The 21,094-nt window shown below is 38.8% G+C and overlaps 1 protein-coding gene across 3 annotated transcripts; it reads left to right on the forward strand.

Moving 5' to 3' along the window:
- The first annotated feature begins 3,214 nt into the window (after positions 1-3,214).
- plpp5 (phospholipid phosphatase 5) lies at positions 3,215-20,772 on the forward strand. 3 transcript variants are annotated; one of them, XM_061898806.1, is made up of 8 exons: positions 3,215-3,375; positions 9,348-9,469; positions 9,557-9,665; positions 9,766-9,856; positions 9,934-9,997; positions 10,068-10,192; positions 16,310-16,480; positions 18,520-20,772. In XM_061898806.1, exons 2-8 carry the CDS (start codon positions 9,399-9,401, stop codon positions 18,687-18,689), a joined length of 801 nt encoding a protein of 266 aa, XP_061754790.1. In that variant the 5' UTR covers positions 3,215-3,375; positions 9,348-9,398; the 3' UTR covers positions 18,690-20,772. The 3 variants fall into 3 exon arrangements, with proteins under 3 accessions (XP_061754790.1, XP_061754800.1, XP_061754808.1); XM_061898816.1 differs by having other exon boundaries at positions 3,217-3,375; positions 9,351-9,469; XM_061898824.1 differs by lacking the exon at positions 9,348-9,469 and having other exon boundaries at positions 3,220-3,375.
- The last annotated feature ends 322 nt before the right edge of the window (positions 20,773-21,094 follow it).

Genomic DNA, 21,094 nt, shown 5'->3' on the forward strand with positions numbered 1-21,094 from the left:
TTTACCATCTACGGTCCGTAAAATTATCAAAAAGTTCAGAGAATCTGGAGAAACCACTGCACGTAAGCGATTATATTACGGACATTTGATCGCTCAGGCGGTACTGCATCAAAAAGTGACACCAGTGTTTAAAGGATATCACCACATGGGCTCAGGAACACTTCATAAAACCACTGTCAGTAACTACAGTTGGTCGCTACATCGGTAAGTGCAAGTTAAAACTCTACTATGCAAAGCCAAACCCATTAATCAACAATATCCTGAAACACCGCCGGCTTTGCTGGGCCTGAGCTCACCTAAGATGGACTGATGCAAAGTGGAAAGATGTTCTGTGGTCTGACGAGTCCACATTTCAAATTATATTTGGAAACAGAGGACGTGAACAAAGAGGAAAATAACCATTCAGATTGTTATAGTTCAAAAGTTCAAAAGCCAGCATCTGTGATGGTATGGAGGTGCATTAGTGCCCAAGGTATGGGTAACTTACACATCTGTGAGGACACCATTAAGGCTAAAAGGTCCATACAGGTTTTGGAGCAACATATGTTGTCATCCAAGCAATGTTATCATGGACGCCCCTGCTTATTTCAGCAAGATAAGTGTTAAGACAGCGTGGCTTCGTAAAAAAAGAGTGCGGGTACTTTCCTGGCCCGCCTGCAGTCCAGACCTGTCTACCATCGAAAATGTGTGGCCCATTATGAAGCGTAAAATACGACAGCGGAGACCCCGGACTGTTGAACGACTGAAACTCTACATAAAACAAGAATGGGAAAGAATTCCACTTTCAAAGCTTCAACAATTAGTTTCCTCGGGCCCCAAATGTTTGAGTGTTGTTAAAAGAAAAGGTGATGTAACACAGTGGTGAACATGCCCTTTCCCAACCACTTTGGCACGTGTTGCAGCCATGAAATTCTAAGTTGATTACTATTTGCAAAAAAAAAAAATAAAGTTTGTGAGTTTGAACATCAAATATCTTGTCTTTGTAGTGCATTCAATTGAATATGGGTTGAAAAGGATTTCCAAATCATTGTATTCCGTTTATATTTACATCTAACACAATTTCCCAACTCATATGGAAACAGTGTTTGTATATTCTTACTAATAACAAATGCACATTTGTTGGTAGAAAAAAAAGACCTTTTGCTGAATATGTTGAAAAATATTCTTCAATTAGGTAAATGGTAGTGTCGTTATCTCTGCATAATGATATGCGCTTGGTATCATGATTTTTTTTCATGCTTGAAGTAAGATGTTATTACTTTAAAAAAGTAGTTTTATACTTGTGAGTGTTGATGACACAGCTTTGCAACAGTTGATATTCTAGTTTCAAGCATGTTTTATTGGGATTTGTCATATCTTGTATATGTTATATATAAATATAATATGATAATATGATAGAATAATATATCAGTATATATTATATACTGTATGTATATTTTGTAAATATTACATACATGTTATAATTTATGTTGCTACTATTGCACATTTTTTGTCTACTTTATACCTACATTATCCTTTCCATCCTTACCTTTTCCATCTTTTGAAAATGAGCTACTGTGTGGAACAATTTCCCTTGTGGATCAAGAAAGTTTGACTAAGTCGACGTCGAAGCCGAAGCCCGACACATGCGTAGGACCCCGGATACGATGATGGATGATTGGGAGTGTATACATGCAAAAAGGAGATACCCACATGACCCCGAGAGCGACAAACAGTAGAGAATGGATGGCTGTATGGATGGAAGTGGTTTACAATCAGATTAATCCCACCATTAAAAAGTCAAAAACCTTGTTATACTTGTTCCCATACCAAATTTTGGAGACATTGTGAGCTGTATAGTGCATGCAAAAATCCTATTAAGTTTTTTTATTTATGCTAGTTTCAACCAAAGAGTCATCCATCCATCCATTTTCTGCCGCTCATTTGAGGTCGCGGGGGGAGCTGGTGCCTATCTCAGCTACATTCGGGCGGAAGGCGGGGTACACCCTGGACAAGTCGCCCCCTCATCGCAGACTAAAGAGTCAATAATTAGTTTTCAGTGCTAATAACATGTAATGTGGGGTGGTGACGTTTGTGTGTGTTTGGCGGTGACATTACTTTTTGGGTGGGGTGAGGAGTCTAGTACAGTAATAATAGTAAGTAAGTAATATTAAAGAGCAACATGTTTAGGGCCTCACAAAGCCTGTTGTTTTATATGTATTAAAAATAATTATTCTTTCATAAAACTTGAAAAACCTATCGTACTAAAATAGTATATTAATAATAGTATTACGGTACAATACGACTTTTCAACAGAATAATGTACCCACTATCGCAGTGGTTCTCAAATGGGGGTACGCGTACCCCTGGGGGTAATTGAAGGTATGCCAAAGGGTACGTGAGATTTTTTAATAATATTCTAAAAATAGAAACAATTCAAAAATCCTTTATAAATATATTTATTGAATAATACTTGAACAAAATATTAATGTAAGTTCATAAACTGTGAAAATAAATGCAACAATGCAATATTCAGTGTTGACAGCTAGATTTTTTTGTGGACATGTTCCATAAATATTGATGTTAAAGATTTCCTTTTTTGTGAAGAAATGTTTCGAATTAAGTTCTTGAATCCAGATGGATCTCTATTATAATCCCCAAAGAGGGCACTTTAAGTTGATGATTACTTGTATGTGTAGAAATCTTTATTTATAACTGAATCACTTGTTTATTTTTCAACAAGTTTTTAGTTATTTTGATATATTTTTTTCCCCAAATAGTTCAAGAAAGACCACTACAAATGAGCAATATTTTGCACTGATATACAATTTAATAAATCAGAGACTGATGACATAGTGCTGTATTTTACTTCTTTGTCTCCTTTTTTCAACCAAAAATGCTTTGCTCTGATTAGGGGGTACTTGAATTAAAACAATGTTCACAGGGGGTACATCACTGGAAAAAAGGTGGAGAACCACTGCCCTATCGTGACGTGGCTTCTTGTATCCACTTGTCAAGACTGTCAACGTTATCTAATTACCATTTCCGTTTTTCAAAATATATAAAGAAATGCCTTAAATAGTGCCAATAACAGCACTGCTACAATAAAAGTATAATACACGACTGCATTGCGTGTATTAGTTCTATAAGAACTTGACTGACACTCCACCATACATTTTCCGTTAAGGAGTATAAAGACGATCCGTAGATTACTTTTGTTTTGAAAAACAACCAGAAGTGTAATTTGCCTGCGGAATGTGGCGCTTGTCGTCTTCTCTACGAGAGCGTCTTCTTGAGTCTTGAATTACAGAAGATGCCGCAGACTAATTCCTGTTCAACAAGCCGTGGTACGGTGGTAACATGAGTCTGGAGAGATGAAATAACGGCATTATTAAGGTGAGTCTTTATTTATTTATTTTTTTATTGTTTTGTATTTTTGACAGATGTGCTAGCTAACTAAGCTTCGGCTGTTAGCATCTTGTGTCCACAGTCAGGCAGGCGATGCTAACACATTGTTGTCATAAGTGGTCAGAATGGCTGTCATTTTTCTCCTTCTTCTACTCTAATGCGTTGATTTGAGCAGTAATGGCAGTGAAGAAGAGGGCACATATGCAATTCCACACATCCATTGTCACAGAGAGCAGCTTACAAAACAATACTGTATGTGTCGCTTTAATGCTGACTGCTCCCAGTGAATATATGTTGAATACTCTCGCTTTCCTTATTTGTCCAAGCTAATATTCTGTATATTCATACGCATGTTATACTCATTTTGGTAGCCATTGGGAGATTTCAATTAAACGCCCCCTATTAAGCGAATGTGTTTTTAAAATGATATCACACAAGTATTACGTGTCCCTGGGGACCTTTTGACTTGGGGGCCACATTGAGTTCAAAAAAATTTGGCTGAAATATGAGTGTGTAGATGTACGTTAAGGTGTACATACATATTTGTATGTGTGTACCTATATATGTGTGTGTGTAGATTTGTATGTTAAAGTGTATTCATGTGTACATGTGAATGTGTATATTCTGTATGAGCGTTTGTGTGTATTTATATATATATATATATGTATGTATACATATATATATATATATATATATATATATATATATATATATATATATATATATATATATGTATATGTGTGTATATATATATATATATATATATATATATATATATATATATATATATATATATATATATATATATATATATATATATATACACACACACACACATCCGTCCATCAATCCATTCTCTATTACTTGTCCCTCTCTGGGTCAAGGGGGTGGCTGGGGCCAATCCCAGCTACATTCGGACAGAAGGCGGGGTACACCCTGGATAAATCGCCACGTCATTGCAAGGCCAACCCAGATTGATATGCGTGTGTGTGTGCGTGTATGTGTGTGTGTCTACATATATATGCATATATATGTATACATATATGTATGTATATGTGTGTATATATCTATGTATGTGTATATATATATATATATTTTGTGTGTGTGTGTATGTATATATAAACACTGTATATGTATATATGTATGTAAATATGTTTATATATACTGTATGTATGTATGTATGTTTATTTATATATGTGTGTGTGTATATATATATATATGTATGTATGTATGTATGTGTATATATATGCATATATATGTATGTATGTGTGTATATATATATATATGCATATATATGTATGTATGTATGTGTATATATATGAATATATATATATATGTATGTATATATATATACACATATATATATGTGTGTGTATATATATGTATCTATCTATATATATATATATATGTTTGTATGTGTGTATACCTGTATGTGTATATATATATAGTGTGTATGTATATATAAACACTTTATATGTATATACCTGTATATGTAAATGTATGTTTATATATACTGTATGTGTGTATGTATATATATATATATATATATATATATATATATACGGCGTGGCGCAGTGGAAGAGTGGCCGTGCGCAACCCGAGGGTCACTGGTTCAAATCCCACCTAGAACCAACCTCGTCACGTCCGTTGTGTCTTGAGCAAGACACTTCACCCTTGCTCCTGATGGTTGCTGGTTGGCGCCTTGCATGGCAGCTCCCTCCATCAGTGTGTGAATGTGTGTGTGAATGGGTAAATGTGGAAGTAGTGTCAAAGCACTTTGAGTACCTTGAAGGTAGAAAAGCGCTATACAAGTACACCCCATTTATCATTTATATATATGTATGTATGTATGTGTGTATACATATGCATATAAATGTATGTATATATGTATGTGTATATATATACATATATATGTATGTATGTATATATACAATATAATGTGTGTATATATATATGTGTGTGTGTATATATAAGTATATATAAATATATATATATATATATATGCATATATATGTATGTATGTATATGTATGTATGTATATATATACATATATATGTACATGTGTGTGTATATGTACATGTGTGTATATATATATATATATATATACATGTATGTATGTGTGTGTGTATATATATATATATATATATATATATACATGTATATATAATGTGTGTGTATAACATATATATATATATATATGTATATATACATATGTATGTATATATATACAGTATATATATATATATATGTATAAATATATATATATGTATATATATGTATATATTTATGTATTAATGTGTGTGTGTGTGTGTGTGTGTGAGTGTGTGTGTATTTGTATATATATTTTGTTGCATTAGCTCATGGTAGTGCAGGATAAAAAAGCAATAAGGTGAAGATATAAATTAATAGATTACTGTACAGATAAATATATTGCACTTTTTCATATGCATCCAGGTTTATGGATGTATGTTGTGTTGTCTCTATATTCCAGCGAGTTAATCCATTTTGGGGGGGAATTGAGGGGATAATTATGATGCGTTCAAAAGTCTTACGGCCTGACAGAAGAAGCTGTTACAGAACCTGGAGGTTCTGCTTCAGAGGCTGCGAAACCTCTTTCTAGAGTCCAGCAGTGAAAACAATCCTTGGTGGAGGTGGGAGGAGTCCCTGCAGATTTTCTGACCACTGGTCAGGCAGCGGTTTTTTGCTATCTCCCAGATAGGAAGAAGAGGAGTCCTTATGATCTTTTCCGCCATCCTCACTACTCTCTGCAGAGACTTCCAGTCTGAGGCACTGCAGGCTCCAGTCCAGACAGAGATGCTGTTGGTCAGTAGGCTCTCTATAGTGCCTCTGTAGAATGTGGTGAGAATGGGGGGAGGGAGCTGTGCTCTTTTCATCCGACGCAAAAAGTGCATGCGCTGCTGAGCTCTTTTAACAAGAGCTCCGGTTTGTAGGGACCAGGTCACATTTTCAGTTATCTACACTCCCAGGAACTTAGTGCTGCTTACCATCTTCACTGCTGTGCCATTGATGAAGAGTAGAGCATGGCTGAACTCATGCTTCCTGAAGTCAACGATTATCTCCTTGGTCTTGTTGACGTTCAGGACCAGGTTGTTGGTTCTGCACCAGTCAACCAGATGTTTCACCTCCTCCCTGTAGTCCATGTAGTCATTGTCACAGATGAGGCCCACTACTGCTGTGTCGCTCACATTGTGGTTAGTAGTGGAGCTGGCGCAGCAGTCATGGGTCATCAAAGTGAACAGCAGTGGACTCAGGACGCAGCCCTGGGGGGAGCCGGTGCTCATGGAGATGGCAATGGAGGTGTTGTCGCCCACTCTCATAGATTGGGGTCTGTTTGTGAGGAAGTCAAGCAGCCAGTTGCATAGGGAAGTACTGAATCCAAGGGAGACCAGTTTGCTCACCAAATGCTGCGGGATGATGGTGTTGAATGCTGAGCTGAAGTCCAGAAACAAAATCCGCACGTGTGTGTCCTTTCCTTCCAGATGTTCTAAACTCAGGTGGAGTGCAGAGGACATGGTGTCCAATGTGGAGCGGTTAGGGCGATAAGCAAACTGGTATGGGTCGAATGTGGGGGGAAGTCTGGAGAAAATGTATTCCTTCACCAGTCTCTCAAAACACTTCAATATGATGGGGGTTAGTGCCACAGGGCGATAATCACTGAGGGAGGAGATTATGGGTTTTTTAGGCACTGGAATGATTGTGGCCGTCTTAAAACATGATGGTACCACAGCCTGGGTCAGCGAGATGCTGAAGATGTCTGTGAGAACCCCAGCCACCTGGTCTGCACATCCCTCAAGCACCTTGCCTGGAATGTCATCAAGTCCCGCTGCTTTCCGGGGGTTCACTCTCCTCAGGGTTTTCTGGACATCCGCTGTGTCCAGGTTGAGCGTCTGCTAATCGTGGCGAGGGATGGATTTCCTTGCCTGAGTGGTGTTAAGTGCCTCAAACCTTGCAAAGTAGTTTTTTAGGTCATTTAGAAAGCTGATGTTGTTGTCACAGGGATGGGGGGCAGCTTTATAGTTCGTGATGACCTGTACGCCCTGCCACATTTGTCTAGTGTTTGTGGGGTGTCTCGAAGAAGTCCTGCACTTTCTGACTGTGAGCATGCTTTGCAACCCTAATGGCACGGTTCAGGTTAGCTCTGACTGTCTTTAGTGCTACCATGTAACATAATATGTACGAAACGCAAAACCAGTGAAGTTGGCACGTTGTGTAAAAAAATATATAAAAACTGAATACAATGATTTGATATTTAATAATTACAAATTTAATGTTCGAACTGAGAAATTATATTTTTTGCAAATATCTGCTTATTTGGAATTTGATGCCTGCAACATGTTGCAACAAAGCTGGCACAAATGGCAAAAAATACTGACAAATGCTCATCAAACCCTTGTTTGGAATTTCCCACAGGTGAACAGGCTAATTGGGAACAGGTGGGTGCCATGATTGGGTATAAAAGCAGCTTCCATGAAATGCTCAGTCATTCACAAACAAGGATGGGGCAAGGGTCACCACTTTGTCAACAAATGTGTGAGCACATTTTCGAACACTTTAAGAACAACATTTCTCAACAAGCTATTGCAAGAAATTTAGGGATTTCACCATCTACGGTCCGTAACATAAACAAAAGGTTCAGAGAATCTGGAGAAATCTCTGCACGTAAGTGGCAGGCCCGTGACCTTTGATCCCTCAGGCGGTACTGCATCAAAAATCGACACCAGTGTGTAAAGGATACCACCACTTGGGCTCAGGAACACTCCAGGAAACCACTGTCAGTAACTACAGTTGGTCGCTACATTTGTAAGTGCAAGTTAAATCACTACAATGCCAAGCGAAAATCATTTATCAACAACACCCAGAAATGCCGCCGGCTTCGCTGAGCCCAGGCTCACCTAAGATGGACTGATGCAATGTGTAAAAGTGTTCTGTGGTCTGACGATTCCACATTTCAAATTGTTTTTGCAAACTCTGGACGTCGTGCCCTCAAGCCAAAGAGGAAAAGAACCATCCGGACTGTTCTACGTGCAAAGTTCAAAAGACAACATCTGTGATGGTATCTGGGTATATTAGTGCCCAAGGCATGGGTAACGTACACATCTGTGAAGGCACCATTAATGCTGAAACGTACATACAGGTTTTGGAGCAACATATGTTGCCATCCAAGCAGCGTTATAATGGACACCCCTGCTTATTTCAGCAAGACAATGCCAAGCCACGTGTTACAACAGCGCGACTTCATAGTAAAAGAGTGCGGGTACCAGACTGGCCTGCCTGCAGTCCAGACCTGTCTCCTATTGAAAAAGGGTGGTGCAATATGAAACCTAAAATACTACAACAGAGACTGTTGAACAACTTAAGCTGTACATCGAGCAAAAATGGGAAAGAATTCCACCTGAAAAGCTTCAAAAATTGGTCCCCTCGTTTTTTTTTTTCCACCTCAGAAAAAACGTGTCTCTCCAAATACCACCATAATGACCAACCTTAACAAACAATAGCGTAGTAGGCCTAAGTATTCATTAAAAACGAGGTAGGTTTTATTTAACAAGTATATTTCTTATTTGTGTCCACTATAACATTACACGCAGTTTGAACAGAAGAACTGTATTTTTACTCAAGTGATTCTTGGTTTAGTGGTAGACGTACCACAGTTTGAGAATAACTGGAATAAACAGTTGTTTAATAATCTCATGAGGTAAATCCTTATACGTTTATATTCAATTATTACTCACTGTTACAAACAGGCCTTTGAGGGCAGCCATTACTGCAATGTGGCCCTCAGTAAAAATTGTTTTTTTACTGAGCACAACAGCATTTCTTGGAGCCACACAATCTGAGGCTTATTTAAAATATTTTTAAAAATTAACTAATATATGGGACATTTTTACACACTTGATTTTTGTTAGCTATATATATTTAAGCTGTATCTTCTCCATGAAAAGCAGGTAGAGGTGATGTGTTGTGTATCCTGAAATCCACTCTCGAAAGACAAAATGAAGCGGAGGCTCCTTCGTGGTTTCTTGTCAGAGATCTCCGTCCGCTTGGCGCTCTTTGTGGTTTTCCTGTAAGTGCATTCTCCATTTGCATCCCTTTTGGAATTTATTATTCAAGATGATGGTTTAAGCAAAACTGTTGTGTCTAACTCACACAGAGTGACGGAGCAGCTTCCCCCTTTCTATCGTGAGATCCAGCCAGAGGAGATGTGGTTGTATAAATTTCACCCGGCGGCGCAGGATCACGTCCCCACATCACTCATGTTTGTAAGTGATGCAGTTGCCAGTTATTTTAATACTGTATAACTTCAAAAGTGTTGTATAATTAACTCTTACTGAATTATCTGCCTCTGCTTTTCGGCGTCAGAGCATCGCTGTCTTTACGCCGCTGATTGTCATCCTGTTTTTTACCTTCATGACAAAGTCAGAGCGAGGAGACGCAAAAAAAGCATTACTAGGTAAGATGCACACCTCCCTCGTTTCGATACTTTAGCTGGTCTTTTTACCCCCCTCATTCCTTCCTTCTGTCATCCAGGTGTGAGTTTGACTCTGGTGCTCAACGGCGTCTTCACTAATGTCATCAAACTGGCTGTTGGCAGGTACATGTGCAATTGTGAGATAATGTTACTTTAAGGCATAACCTAAAACTAACCAATATCTCTGTATTAGGCCCAGGCCGGACTTCTTCTACCGCTGTTTCCCGGACGGGCAGATGAACCTGGAGCTGCGCTGCACGGGCAACCCAGACGTGGTAATGGAGGGCAGAAAGAGCTTTCCCAGTGGCCACTCATCATGTGAGATCATAAGCTTGATTTACACTGCAGGTGTCAAATTCTTATTTAGTGTCTACGGGCACTTTGCTTGTTTTAATGCTCCTGAAAGGAAATTGGTCTTTTTTCAACTCTAAATCTGAAAGTACACATTTAAAACAACAAACATTTTGTATTTGCTAGGGGTGTAGCGGTACGTGTATTTTTATTGAACCGTTTCGGTACGGGGGTTTCGGTTTGGTTCGGAGGTGTACCGAACAAGTACACATGCTAGCAGCGACCGGGCCAGGACAACATGTAAAAGCCAGAGCTGGAAGACCCTCCTGCCTCGTTAAGATCTCCCATTTGGGAACACTTTGGCTGCGTGATACAACAATGGAGGACGGAGGTTTGACAACATTGTTCAGCAGCTGCTCCTGACAACACGTCAAACATGTGTTGCACCTTTCCTGCTTCCGGCTCGAGGAGCGCAGGGGAGACACTCCTCTAGGGCTGATGTATTCTCGGGGGCAACACCCTTCACTCTACCCGGCAGTGGGTCTCCACAGCTCCGGCTTCCAGGGTAAATGAAGAGTCCGGCGATTAGTTGTAAATCTTAGCTTTATTGAGGTCTTGCACACAGCCAATCCAACAAATTAACAGCAACTCCCACACTCCTGCTAAGCTCCCTCACCTCGCTCGCCCACACACTCACTGACGTCAGATGCTTTCACATATTAAAGGGCCACACACACATACGCTACTCTCATAACACATCCTAACCCATTTGAAGCGTCACCACCGCATTCAAGCAGCCTCTCCTTGGTGAGTCAGGCAGGGCTAAAGCAATAACAAATGTTTTTATAGCACAAGGTCTAAGTCTATATTGCATTAAAAACTAGATTTTGACCCACTTATATGGTGGAAGAACAATGAGCCCATATGTCCTCTTACTGCCAAGTTAGCCAGGCTAATAAAAGTCTCAATCAATCAATCAATCAAAAAAAGCACTTTATATGTAGAAAGGTTTTGTTAAGAAACTATTCTGAGCCTTATCTTATTTAGTTTTTATTTTATACATGTTGACCACATTAACCCTGGCAATGGACCCTGTGTTTATATGTATGTTATGACATTGTTTACAAATTTGGTAAATAAATAACCAAAAAAATGTTTGTTTTGTAGTTTTCTTACTGTACCGAAAATTAACCGAACCGTGACCTCTAAACCGAGGTACGTACCGAACCGAAATTGTTGTGTACCGTTACACCCCTAGTATTTGCTCATCTCAAGCAACTTTGTACCTATTTAAATAAGACAACTGAAAGTAACAGGAGTGACTCTTCAAGGTTTTCACAGGACATTAAAAAGCGCTAAAAGTCATTAAATAGATTTTGCCAAAGTTAAGGCCTTGAATGGCATTAAAAAGTATAACTTTGATGTCCAGAGGCATTAAAAAGGTAACAATTATAGGACCGGACTGAGAGTAGTAAGTCAATCAATTGAATGGTAAATTAAAATAAACTCGGCTGTCATCGATACGGTTGTCTTTGTTTCCTTACTTTAGCTGTGGCTTTCAAAATGGACACAAGAGGTTTTGTCAGGTCTGGTCTGCTGCCTCAATACTGCAAAATGAAACTGCTCTAGGGGCCCAAACTTTGCCATTCTTTGGTGACTATTGGTTTGTAGTCCTTAACTGTGACACAATGTCATGTTAGTGAGGAAGATCAGCTCAGTGTTGCCAACTCCTCAGTAAGGAAATTAGCTATTTGCTGTTCTAAAAGTAGCTAGAAATCGCTAGATGTACAAAAGTGAGAGTTTAAAAAAAATGTTGAGTATGATTAGAACTGTAAATTATCTTTCTTCTTTTGATTATTGGTTGTTCATCTATAAATTAATTTAGTTCTGCATTCTGAATGTGAGTATGAGGGAATGGTAGTCTATCTGTGTTGGCCCTGCGATGGGGTGGTGAATTGTCCAGGGTGTACACTGCCTTCCGCCTGAGTTCAGCTGGGATAGGCTCAAGTCCCCCGCGAGGAAATGGATGGATGGATTGTTGAATGTTAGAGTATCAAATTTAATCACAAGAAGGAAGGGTTATGGTATTTACTAACAATCCAAATCTAATGACTGACTCATTAACATGAACAATAGAATTGGGACGTTGCAGTGATTTATATTGGCTTGACATGACCGTGAAGAAATATCTACATTTACATCTAGCTCTGTAAACCAAGGAGGAAAAAGGGGCAGCTTTGCACATGCGCATTTTTTTTGCAGTCTGGAGTAGTGAGCGTCTCCTCTTCAACTGACATGATAAAATAGCTAGTTAAATGGTCAACTTCTGTCACAGAGACACACGCAGACAAGGTGGGCAAATCAAAATCAGTGATTTATGTAAGTGTGACAGTAAAGAAACATCTACGTCTGAAATTCCAGTTGAAACTTCTGGCCAGGAACTCCAAAATACCGACTTCCCAGTACAAATAGAATGCACCATAAACGTCTGGACGGCAAATGATTTGCGCAATTGTGAACCGCTGCAATTCCCGCCCTTTGAGGGTCTCCACTCTGCTCGCGTTACATACAGTAACCGCTGTATCTGCACCTCAGAGTCTCCAAGACACAAACAAATCTCAAATAAGACCAGCAAGAGGTAACTAGATTTGTTGCTAGTAGCTGTTTACAAAAAAGTCGCCAAGAGGATTGAAAAGTCGCCAGATTGAGCGACTAAACAACCTGGTCCTGAACGTCGACAAGACCAAGGAGATCATTGTTGACTTCAGGAAGCATGAGTCCAGCCACACTCCACTCTTCATCAACGGCACAGCGGTGGAGATGGTAAGCAGCACCAAGTTCTTGGTGGTGCAGATAACTGACAATATAACCTGGTCCCTACACACCAGAGCTCTTGTAAAAAGAGCTCAGCAGCGCATGCACTTTTTGCGTCAGATGAAAAGAGCACAGCTCCCTCCCCCCATTCTCACCACATTCTACAGAGGCACTATAGAGAGCCTGCTGACCAACAGCATCTCTGTCTGGCTTCGAGCCTGCAATGCCTCAGACTGGAAGTCTCTCCAGAGAGTGGTGAGGACGGCGGAAAAGATCATCAGGACTCCTCTTCCTCCTATCCAGGAGATTGCAAAAAGCCGCTGCCTGACCAGGGCTCAGAAAATCTACAAAGACTCCTCCCAGCCCCACCAAGGACTGTTTTCACTGCTGGACTCTAGGAAGAAGTTCCGCAGCCTCCGTAGAAGAACCTCCAGGTTCTGTAACAGCTTCTTCCCTCAAGCCGTAAGACTCTTGAACGCATCATAATTAAATTATGCCCTCAACTCCCCCCAAAATGGATTAACTTGCTGGAATAAAAAAATATATATAACATACATCAATAAACATGGACACGTGAAAAAGTGCAATGTATTTATCTGTACAGTAATCTATTTATTTATATCTGCACCTTATTGCTTTTTTTTATCCTGCACTACCAAGAGCTAATGCAATGAAATTTCGTTCTTATTTGTACTGTAAAGTTCAAATTTGAATGACAATAAAAAGGAAGTCTAAGTCTAAGTTCTAAGTCCAAGTCTAAATCGCCAAGTTGGCAACACTGACTCAACTTGTTTACTATATGACTCATTTATTTCAGCAGTCTTCAGTTCAACACAGACAAGCTAACATTAAAGCAATTTTTTCAGTGTTCAGTGTAGTTTAAATTGATCCTTTAAACTGTATTTATTGAATGTTATGACAAGGTCAATGTGCAGGGGACTTTGCTTTATAATAAACTATTTTACAGTTGATTGTATTATGTATGTATACATTTTATTTCCTGGGATGCAAAAGGCATTGATTTGGTGTAATGGCCCCTTTATCACATTATTTATTTCCATGTATTTTTAAATGACTCTCATGTACTGTACACACTCCAAAAATGCATGCAAAAAAAACTACATTAGTATTAACTTTGGGCAGCAATAGTAAATACTATACACGGCAACTCATTTGGGTACTTGTGACCTCTGCGTCACAGCCCGCCAATCAGGTTGGACTTGATTGTGGCATTTACTTGTTGTGTGGTGATGGTGAACTCTGGTTTAGTCCCACATTCCAACAATATGCATGTTATATTAATTTGGTGCTTCTCAATTATTTTCTGTATCATTTGTCTATAATATTGTTCTGCGTACACCTCTGCATAACATCGTATCCTTACTAACATTGAAAAAAAGAAAGAAATGTAGATTTACTTCCAACAAACACTGACTTTATTCAGTTTTTTAGTCTGCATTTTAGATTAATTAGGTGCTTCTCAATTATTTTCTGTGTCATTTGTCTATAAAATTGTTATGCATAAACATACCTGCCAACCTTGAGACCGCCAATTGTACATTTTACCTTTTAGCAACTACTTATCTTTAAATGGGACATATGATGATTTGGATCTACATTTACCACACTTCCAAGTATCTTGTAGTCTAGATAATATGCATATTCTTTGGTTTAAATTAAAGTTAAAAGTTAAGGTACCAATGATTGTCACACACACACTAGGTGTGGTGAAAATTATCCTCTGCATTTGACCCATCCCTTTAATGTTTGTTACACAGTCACTGTGTTTAACCCTCTTTCTGAGATTTGTGCAAACACTTCATTCATTTGGATGCAAAACAACTGATCCAGCCCCCATCCTCTCAAAAAGTCTCCGAATGTATCTTTAAAAAATGTACAATGCTCAAATATAAGTAAAACTAAAAAAATGTTTCTATAGTGCTTAAGTATATTCATGTCAACAATTCAACTTCTAATCTGAAACTAATATGTGATATAAACTCATGACTTGCAAAGTGAGATATGTCAAGCCTTTATCTGTTATGCTTTTTGTGATATTGGCTTACAGTTTTTTCAGAGTTTCAATTTGTTTTTAAGGTTTTCATAAGTTGTAAACCATAATATTTGGTGTTGCACGTTATGAGCCTTGTAAATTTAATTGCTGGAATAAACCAACCTTGCACAATATTCTAGTTTTTTGAGTTACACCTATATACATCTCAAAGACGAACATCAATGCTATTTTTTTCAAACAAGGTCAAAAATATACTTTTAAAAAAATGTATAGATTCACCAGCCACAACATTTGGCACACCTACACAGTTTCTGATAATAATTTAAAAAAAATATCAGCATTTATCTCACTGCATATCACACGTAGTTTATCCTACCTTTGCTTGTGGTACTTCAAACCAGATACTAAAGTCGCTTTAGCACAATCTTTTTCATCTGAGTTTCGCGACTAATCCAACTTTGTAATGACCCATTTTGACCAAATAGTACTGTGTAGAATGTCGGGAACAAATCAACACAGCAATACTTTTTCTTTTGTAGACATCAGAGCAGTCGGAAGGGCATGAGACATGCCGTGCAGCATGGCAGAGAGAGCAGAGCAGAGAGGAGAGGCCAGGCAGAGAGCATGTACTATAGAATGTCCACATAAGTACGTCCAGCACGCTGTGATGATTCAAATGGCCCAATGTTAAAAAAGACTGCAAAACACAGCAGGCCGAGGCATCCAGAACTGCATGCAAGTTCACATCCAGATGCATGGACCTCATGATTTGACGCTTTTGTATTGTTAAACCAGAGTACCCAACATTGTATAACATTAGTCCAATTAGGTTCTTTAAGTTTTCAAATAATCATGCATTTTTTTATTGTGATTGCCAGCCCTGTGTGATTATTTCCGCACCTGACAGTTTTGTCTACAACTGTGGTTTCCCTCAGAAGTTGTAACGTGATGTTTCCGGTCAGCTGATTTAAATGCAGACTGGGCTAAAAGCAGGAAGACCGCGCCAAAAACTTTTTTAAATCAACAGACCTGACACATCATGTGACAACTTCTGAGGAAGGCCACAGTTGTAGGTAAAACTGTAAGGGAAGGAAATAATCACACAGGTCTGGTTATGAGAATTAAACATTGCATTGTATAACATTAAGACGTCTTAAAAGTTGAAAATCATGATAGGTCCCATTTAATTAAAGAGTAGCTAGGGCACAGAAACATCACAAAGAAGGCCACGGAGTAAAAAGATCCATCTTATTAATATTAAAGCTTGTGTTTGTGATGCAGTAATTTTCAATGTTCTTTACGTTGTCTTCCTGTAGTTGCTTTTGCCGGGCTGGGCTTTACTGCCTTCTTCATTGCCGGAAAGCTGCGATGCTTCAACACAGCAGGCCAAGGCAGAGCGTGGAGGCTCTGCGCGTTCCTCACCCCTTTAATTGTCGCGCTGACGATCGCTCTCTCCAGAACCTGCGACTACAAACACCACTGGCAAGGTCAGTTAGAGGCTGGGTCCCACGTGATATTTACAGAATGAGAAAAAAAGTCCTTCCACTGCTCTGGATAAAAGTACTTAAATCCAGTATGTCATCAAGGATAGCTCTGCTTAGTTATACCTCTAGTCAGGGGTTCTCAGCATGCTCTCATCCTGGGATATGCATTTTCTCATGGAGGTCACAACACACAATTACAGAAATTAAACCAGGCAATTGTTAAAAAATTAATATAGCTTTTAAAACATTTTAAATAGGGGTGTAATGGTACACAAACGTTTCGGTTCGGTACGTACGTCGGTTTAGAGGTCACGGTTCGGTTCATTTTCGGTACAGTAAAAAAACAACAAAATATAAATGTTTTGGTCATTTATTTACCAAATTTGTAATCAATGGCTTTATCCTTTTAACATTGGGAACACTATTATAATTCTGCCCACGTTAATCCACATTAAACTGCCTGAAGTTGTTGCTTTGATTAATTAAAATGAAAAAAACTTTCTTCTACATATAAAAAGTGCAACATTAAACAGTTTCCGTTGAAACTGTCTGTCAACTCATCATGCTTAATTTGTTACAGCATTTGGGAAGCCTGTAGTTGACTTTTATTATGTAAATGTTGTATTTTTATCAACATGTGATAGCAGGGACCCTGCTATTCAAAATTAGTTGCTACATTACTAATGATTCATGTAACTATAGCTGACAAAATAGTACAATTAAATAGGAGAGACTTTTTATCCCTAAACACAATGGAGTTCAATGAAATAATAGACAGAGAGGGCTTTGCTGCCCCTAAAACACGCACACGCACGCGCACGCACGCACACACACACACACACGCACACACACTCACACAGCAAAATGAGCTAACGTTACGCTAAAAGCTAATTAGCCCTCACCTCAAGCCTATACTGTGAGCTAGCTTAGCTGCAGTTTAAGTGTCTAGAAGGTCAAGGGGCTCATAGTGATGTTAGTAATAGTTGTAACTGGGAAGTGTTTTTTATAATTTGGGTAGAGTGCGCTGCTCCCCTGCTAAACGAATATCTCTGCTCGACGCTAAAGCATTGACTGCATAGCTCTGAAGTGTGAATACGCACTGCTATTTGGCTGTTACATCGCTCTGAATACGCACTGCTGATTGGCTTTGTATGTAACCAATCAGATGGTAGGGTGGGCGGGACAATGCTTGCTGCTGAGACAGAGCCACAGAGGCAGAAAGCAGAGCAGCTTGTGAAGACTTCTGCTTCCAAACTCGTTCGGTACGCCTGCGTGCCGAACCGAAACCCCCGTACCGAAACAGTTCAATACAAATACACTTACCGTTACACCCCTAATATTAAACCATGTGTCTCAAACTCATGGCCCCCATCTTAATATGAAAGTTATTGTTAGTGCGGCCTGCATGTTTTACATCAATGGCACTTTACAGTCTTGTGTGTGGAGCTGAACAAACCTACCAATCACGGTGGAGTATAAGGCTCTCGGAGGTGGGACACTGACCAGGCTTGATGCAAGCAGAGAAACATTTCTCACTGAGTGAAAGTCACAGCAGCGTTGCCATGGAGAGCTGTATATAAAATATTTATGTAATACGTTATTTTTGACCAATGTCTGCCCCACTATGAATGGTTTCATGACACAATTTCGTGTCACGACCCAGCAGTTATGACTTTTTGTAGATGTTATGATGCATTGTATACCTGTAGTTGCAATATGGGAATAGACATTTACGAGTAAGTTGGAGTTTCACTATTGTTTTCTTTTTCACCTTTACCACAGCATACAAATGCTAGTTGCCTTTTTCTTTTAATTGTTACCGTTTGAGCTATATTTTATATATTGTATATATTACTATGCATCAAATTATCAAACTATAGGCTGGTCCTTTGACACATTTTTGTAATATTGTTCAATTAACTGTGTTAAAAGCGAAAAAATACCAATGTGCAATTATTGCCAATTTTTGAGAGTCTTGTTACTTATTTTTCCACATCTAATTGATCAATAATGAGCCTGTCGAATGCTTTTCCTGCCTGCAGACGTGTTGGTGGGCTCTCTGCTGGGCCTGTCATTCGCCTGGCTGTGCTACAGACAGCACTACCCTGCACTTCACGAACCAGACTGCCACCGACCCCTGAGTCACAGAGAGGGTATCCCTGCTGCACAGGAACGCAAGCTGGCCAACTCTAACTACATCCTGCCCCTGTGAACAACAAACTGCATCCTTTTTACTGGGGGCTGGGTATCATTTGAACCATCATGGATGAATGAAATGTAAAGGGTGGTACATGGGTTATTTTCTTCACTAAATGGACACACGGAGTAGGACACTTGGTTAAACAACCACGGTAACCACCCCACAGAGAGCCAACTATCTCTGTTGGTGATCACAAACGACACATTTTTTTCCATATCAGTAATTATATGATAAAGATGGAGTGTAACACTTTTAGCTCAACGTTTAATCTTGAATCATGATGTCAATATATTTGTGTAATTATGAAATGGTCAGTAGAAAAATTAACATTAACGTCATAGATTTCTGGTGGCCAATTTAACTAACTACTGTGTTTTGCTTAGGACCTTGGACAATTAAGGACATGTTAGTGCCAACAGAAACTGGTTTGGAAAAAAAACTATAGAAGTATGGTGTCAGGGAAAAACAGCTCTCCCTTTTTAGAATTTGGCTGCTTTCACTTATTATTTGCCAGAGACTCACAAGTCATTGTTACTTTTGTGTAACTTGTGTTTTCTTAGGACTGCAGGCGTTATCAACTGATGTATCTCATAAAAATAGCACTAACACCTCTTCGCAAATAGGGAAATCACAATCACATTCCTGCCTCAATATCATGACCTTCCTGTTGTTTATTTCCAATAGAACCCTCACTTGATTGGACTTTTACTGAAATATTTCCCAACTGAAATAACCTCAACTGTATGTTTTTGCCAGTGTTTTGTTTGCATATTTGCGTCAGTCTGTTAGCAGTGTAACTGATTTCAGCAGGAAAAAAACAAGACAACAGTCCAGCTGGGACTATTGTCACAATGTTAACACAAAGAAATTAGATTTCTGTGACACATACGTACTTTATTTGGAGTTACTTATTTTCCATGGTGCTAGCATCCCAGTGCTCCTGCTGGTCAGGGTTCATATTCTGTGCATATTTGTCAGCAATTAGATTTTCTCCAATTTCATGTAAGAGAAGGAGCATACATAGGGACGGCGTGGCGCAGTGGGATAGTGGCCGTGCGCAACCCGAGGGTCCCTGGTTCAATCCCCACCTAGTATCAACCTTGTCACGTCCGTTGTGTCCTCAGCAAGACACTTCACCCTTGCTCCTGATGGGTGCTGGTTAGCACCTTGTTTGGCAGCTCCCTCCATCAGTGTGTGAATGGGTAAATGTGGAAGTAGTGTCAAAGCGCTTTGAGTACCTTGAAGGTAGAAAAGCGCTATACAAGTACAACCCATTTATTTATCATTTATGTTGTAGTTTATTTTTAATTTTTTATTATCTCTTTTTTATTTTATTAGAACATTGAGAAGAAAATAACCAAACTGTTTTTGTGTGAAACCCGGCAAAGTTTGCAGGGTAAAAGCATTTTGCTAGTCACTGTGAACCCAACTTTAGTCAGCTGGTTCACAGCGGCTTTCATGACAAAACTTGGTCGGAATTTAGTGCCTTTTTTAAACATTTGTCTTCAGGTTTTCTTCTGCAACTTCACTTATGTTTTGTCAATGTGAATGATAAAAATGAATATTTCCTTAATGTGGCATGCATACAGTACATACTTTTTTTCTTGGTAAATGCAAATATTTTTTGGGTAATAAATTAGATGACCGTTTTTTCACCGTAATGATGATTTTTCACATTAGACCTAGCGTTGCAGTTTTTTTTAATGAGATGATAGTGTTGTATGTAATTTATAGCTTGCATGAGTTTTACTTGAATTTTCAGTGTTTGCTCAAAATGTGATCACGTTAGGCACACAGGTTTCTGGGCTAGATTGTTAGAAAATACAATGGTTGCTTGTTCCGTAATGTAACATTTATTTTCTCGTTGATCAGAGGTTATACAAATGAAAACATTCCTGTTATTTTTCAGAAAGGTTTCATGGGGTGTTGATTCTGTCCGTCCTGATACTGTTTTGTCAAGTACAATTTTGCTTTTTTAGTCAGGCACATCTTTTTTTGTTTGGGTTGTATGACCATGTAGCATTTAATGCACATTTGCCTGATTGAAATATGGTGTGATGTATTTTGGTCAAACTAAATACTGTTTCTAGGGGTATTTGCTTATATTTGTTCTTATTTTAACTTGTCTCAGTCTTTGCTGCACGCGTACACTCACTGTACACTTAATTAAGTACACTTGCAAGATCTAATGATATTCTGTACTTTAATAAGATACATCATGTTGAATTATGATTCTCATTTGACTGAGCAGGAATGGCTACTGTTGTGGCTATAGCTATATGATGCATAATGTACAAAAGTGAAGTGAAGTTGGCATGTTGTATAAATCGTAAATAAAAACAGAATACAATGATTTGCAAATCCTTTTCAACTTATATTCGGTTGAATAGATTGCAAAGACAAGATATATAATGTTC

This window comes from Nerophis ophidion, linkage group LG01, assembly GCF_033978795.1.
Source record: "Nerophis ophidion isolate RoL-2023_Sa linkage group LG01, RoL_Noph_v1.0, whole genome shotgun sequence".
Lineage (NCBI taxonomy): Eukaryota > Metazoa > Chordata > Actinopteri > Syngnathiformes > Syngnathidae > Nerophis > Nerophis ophidion.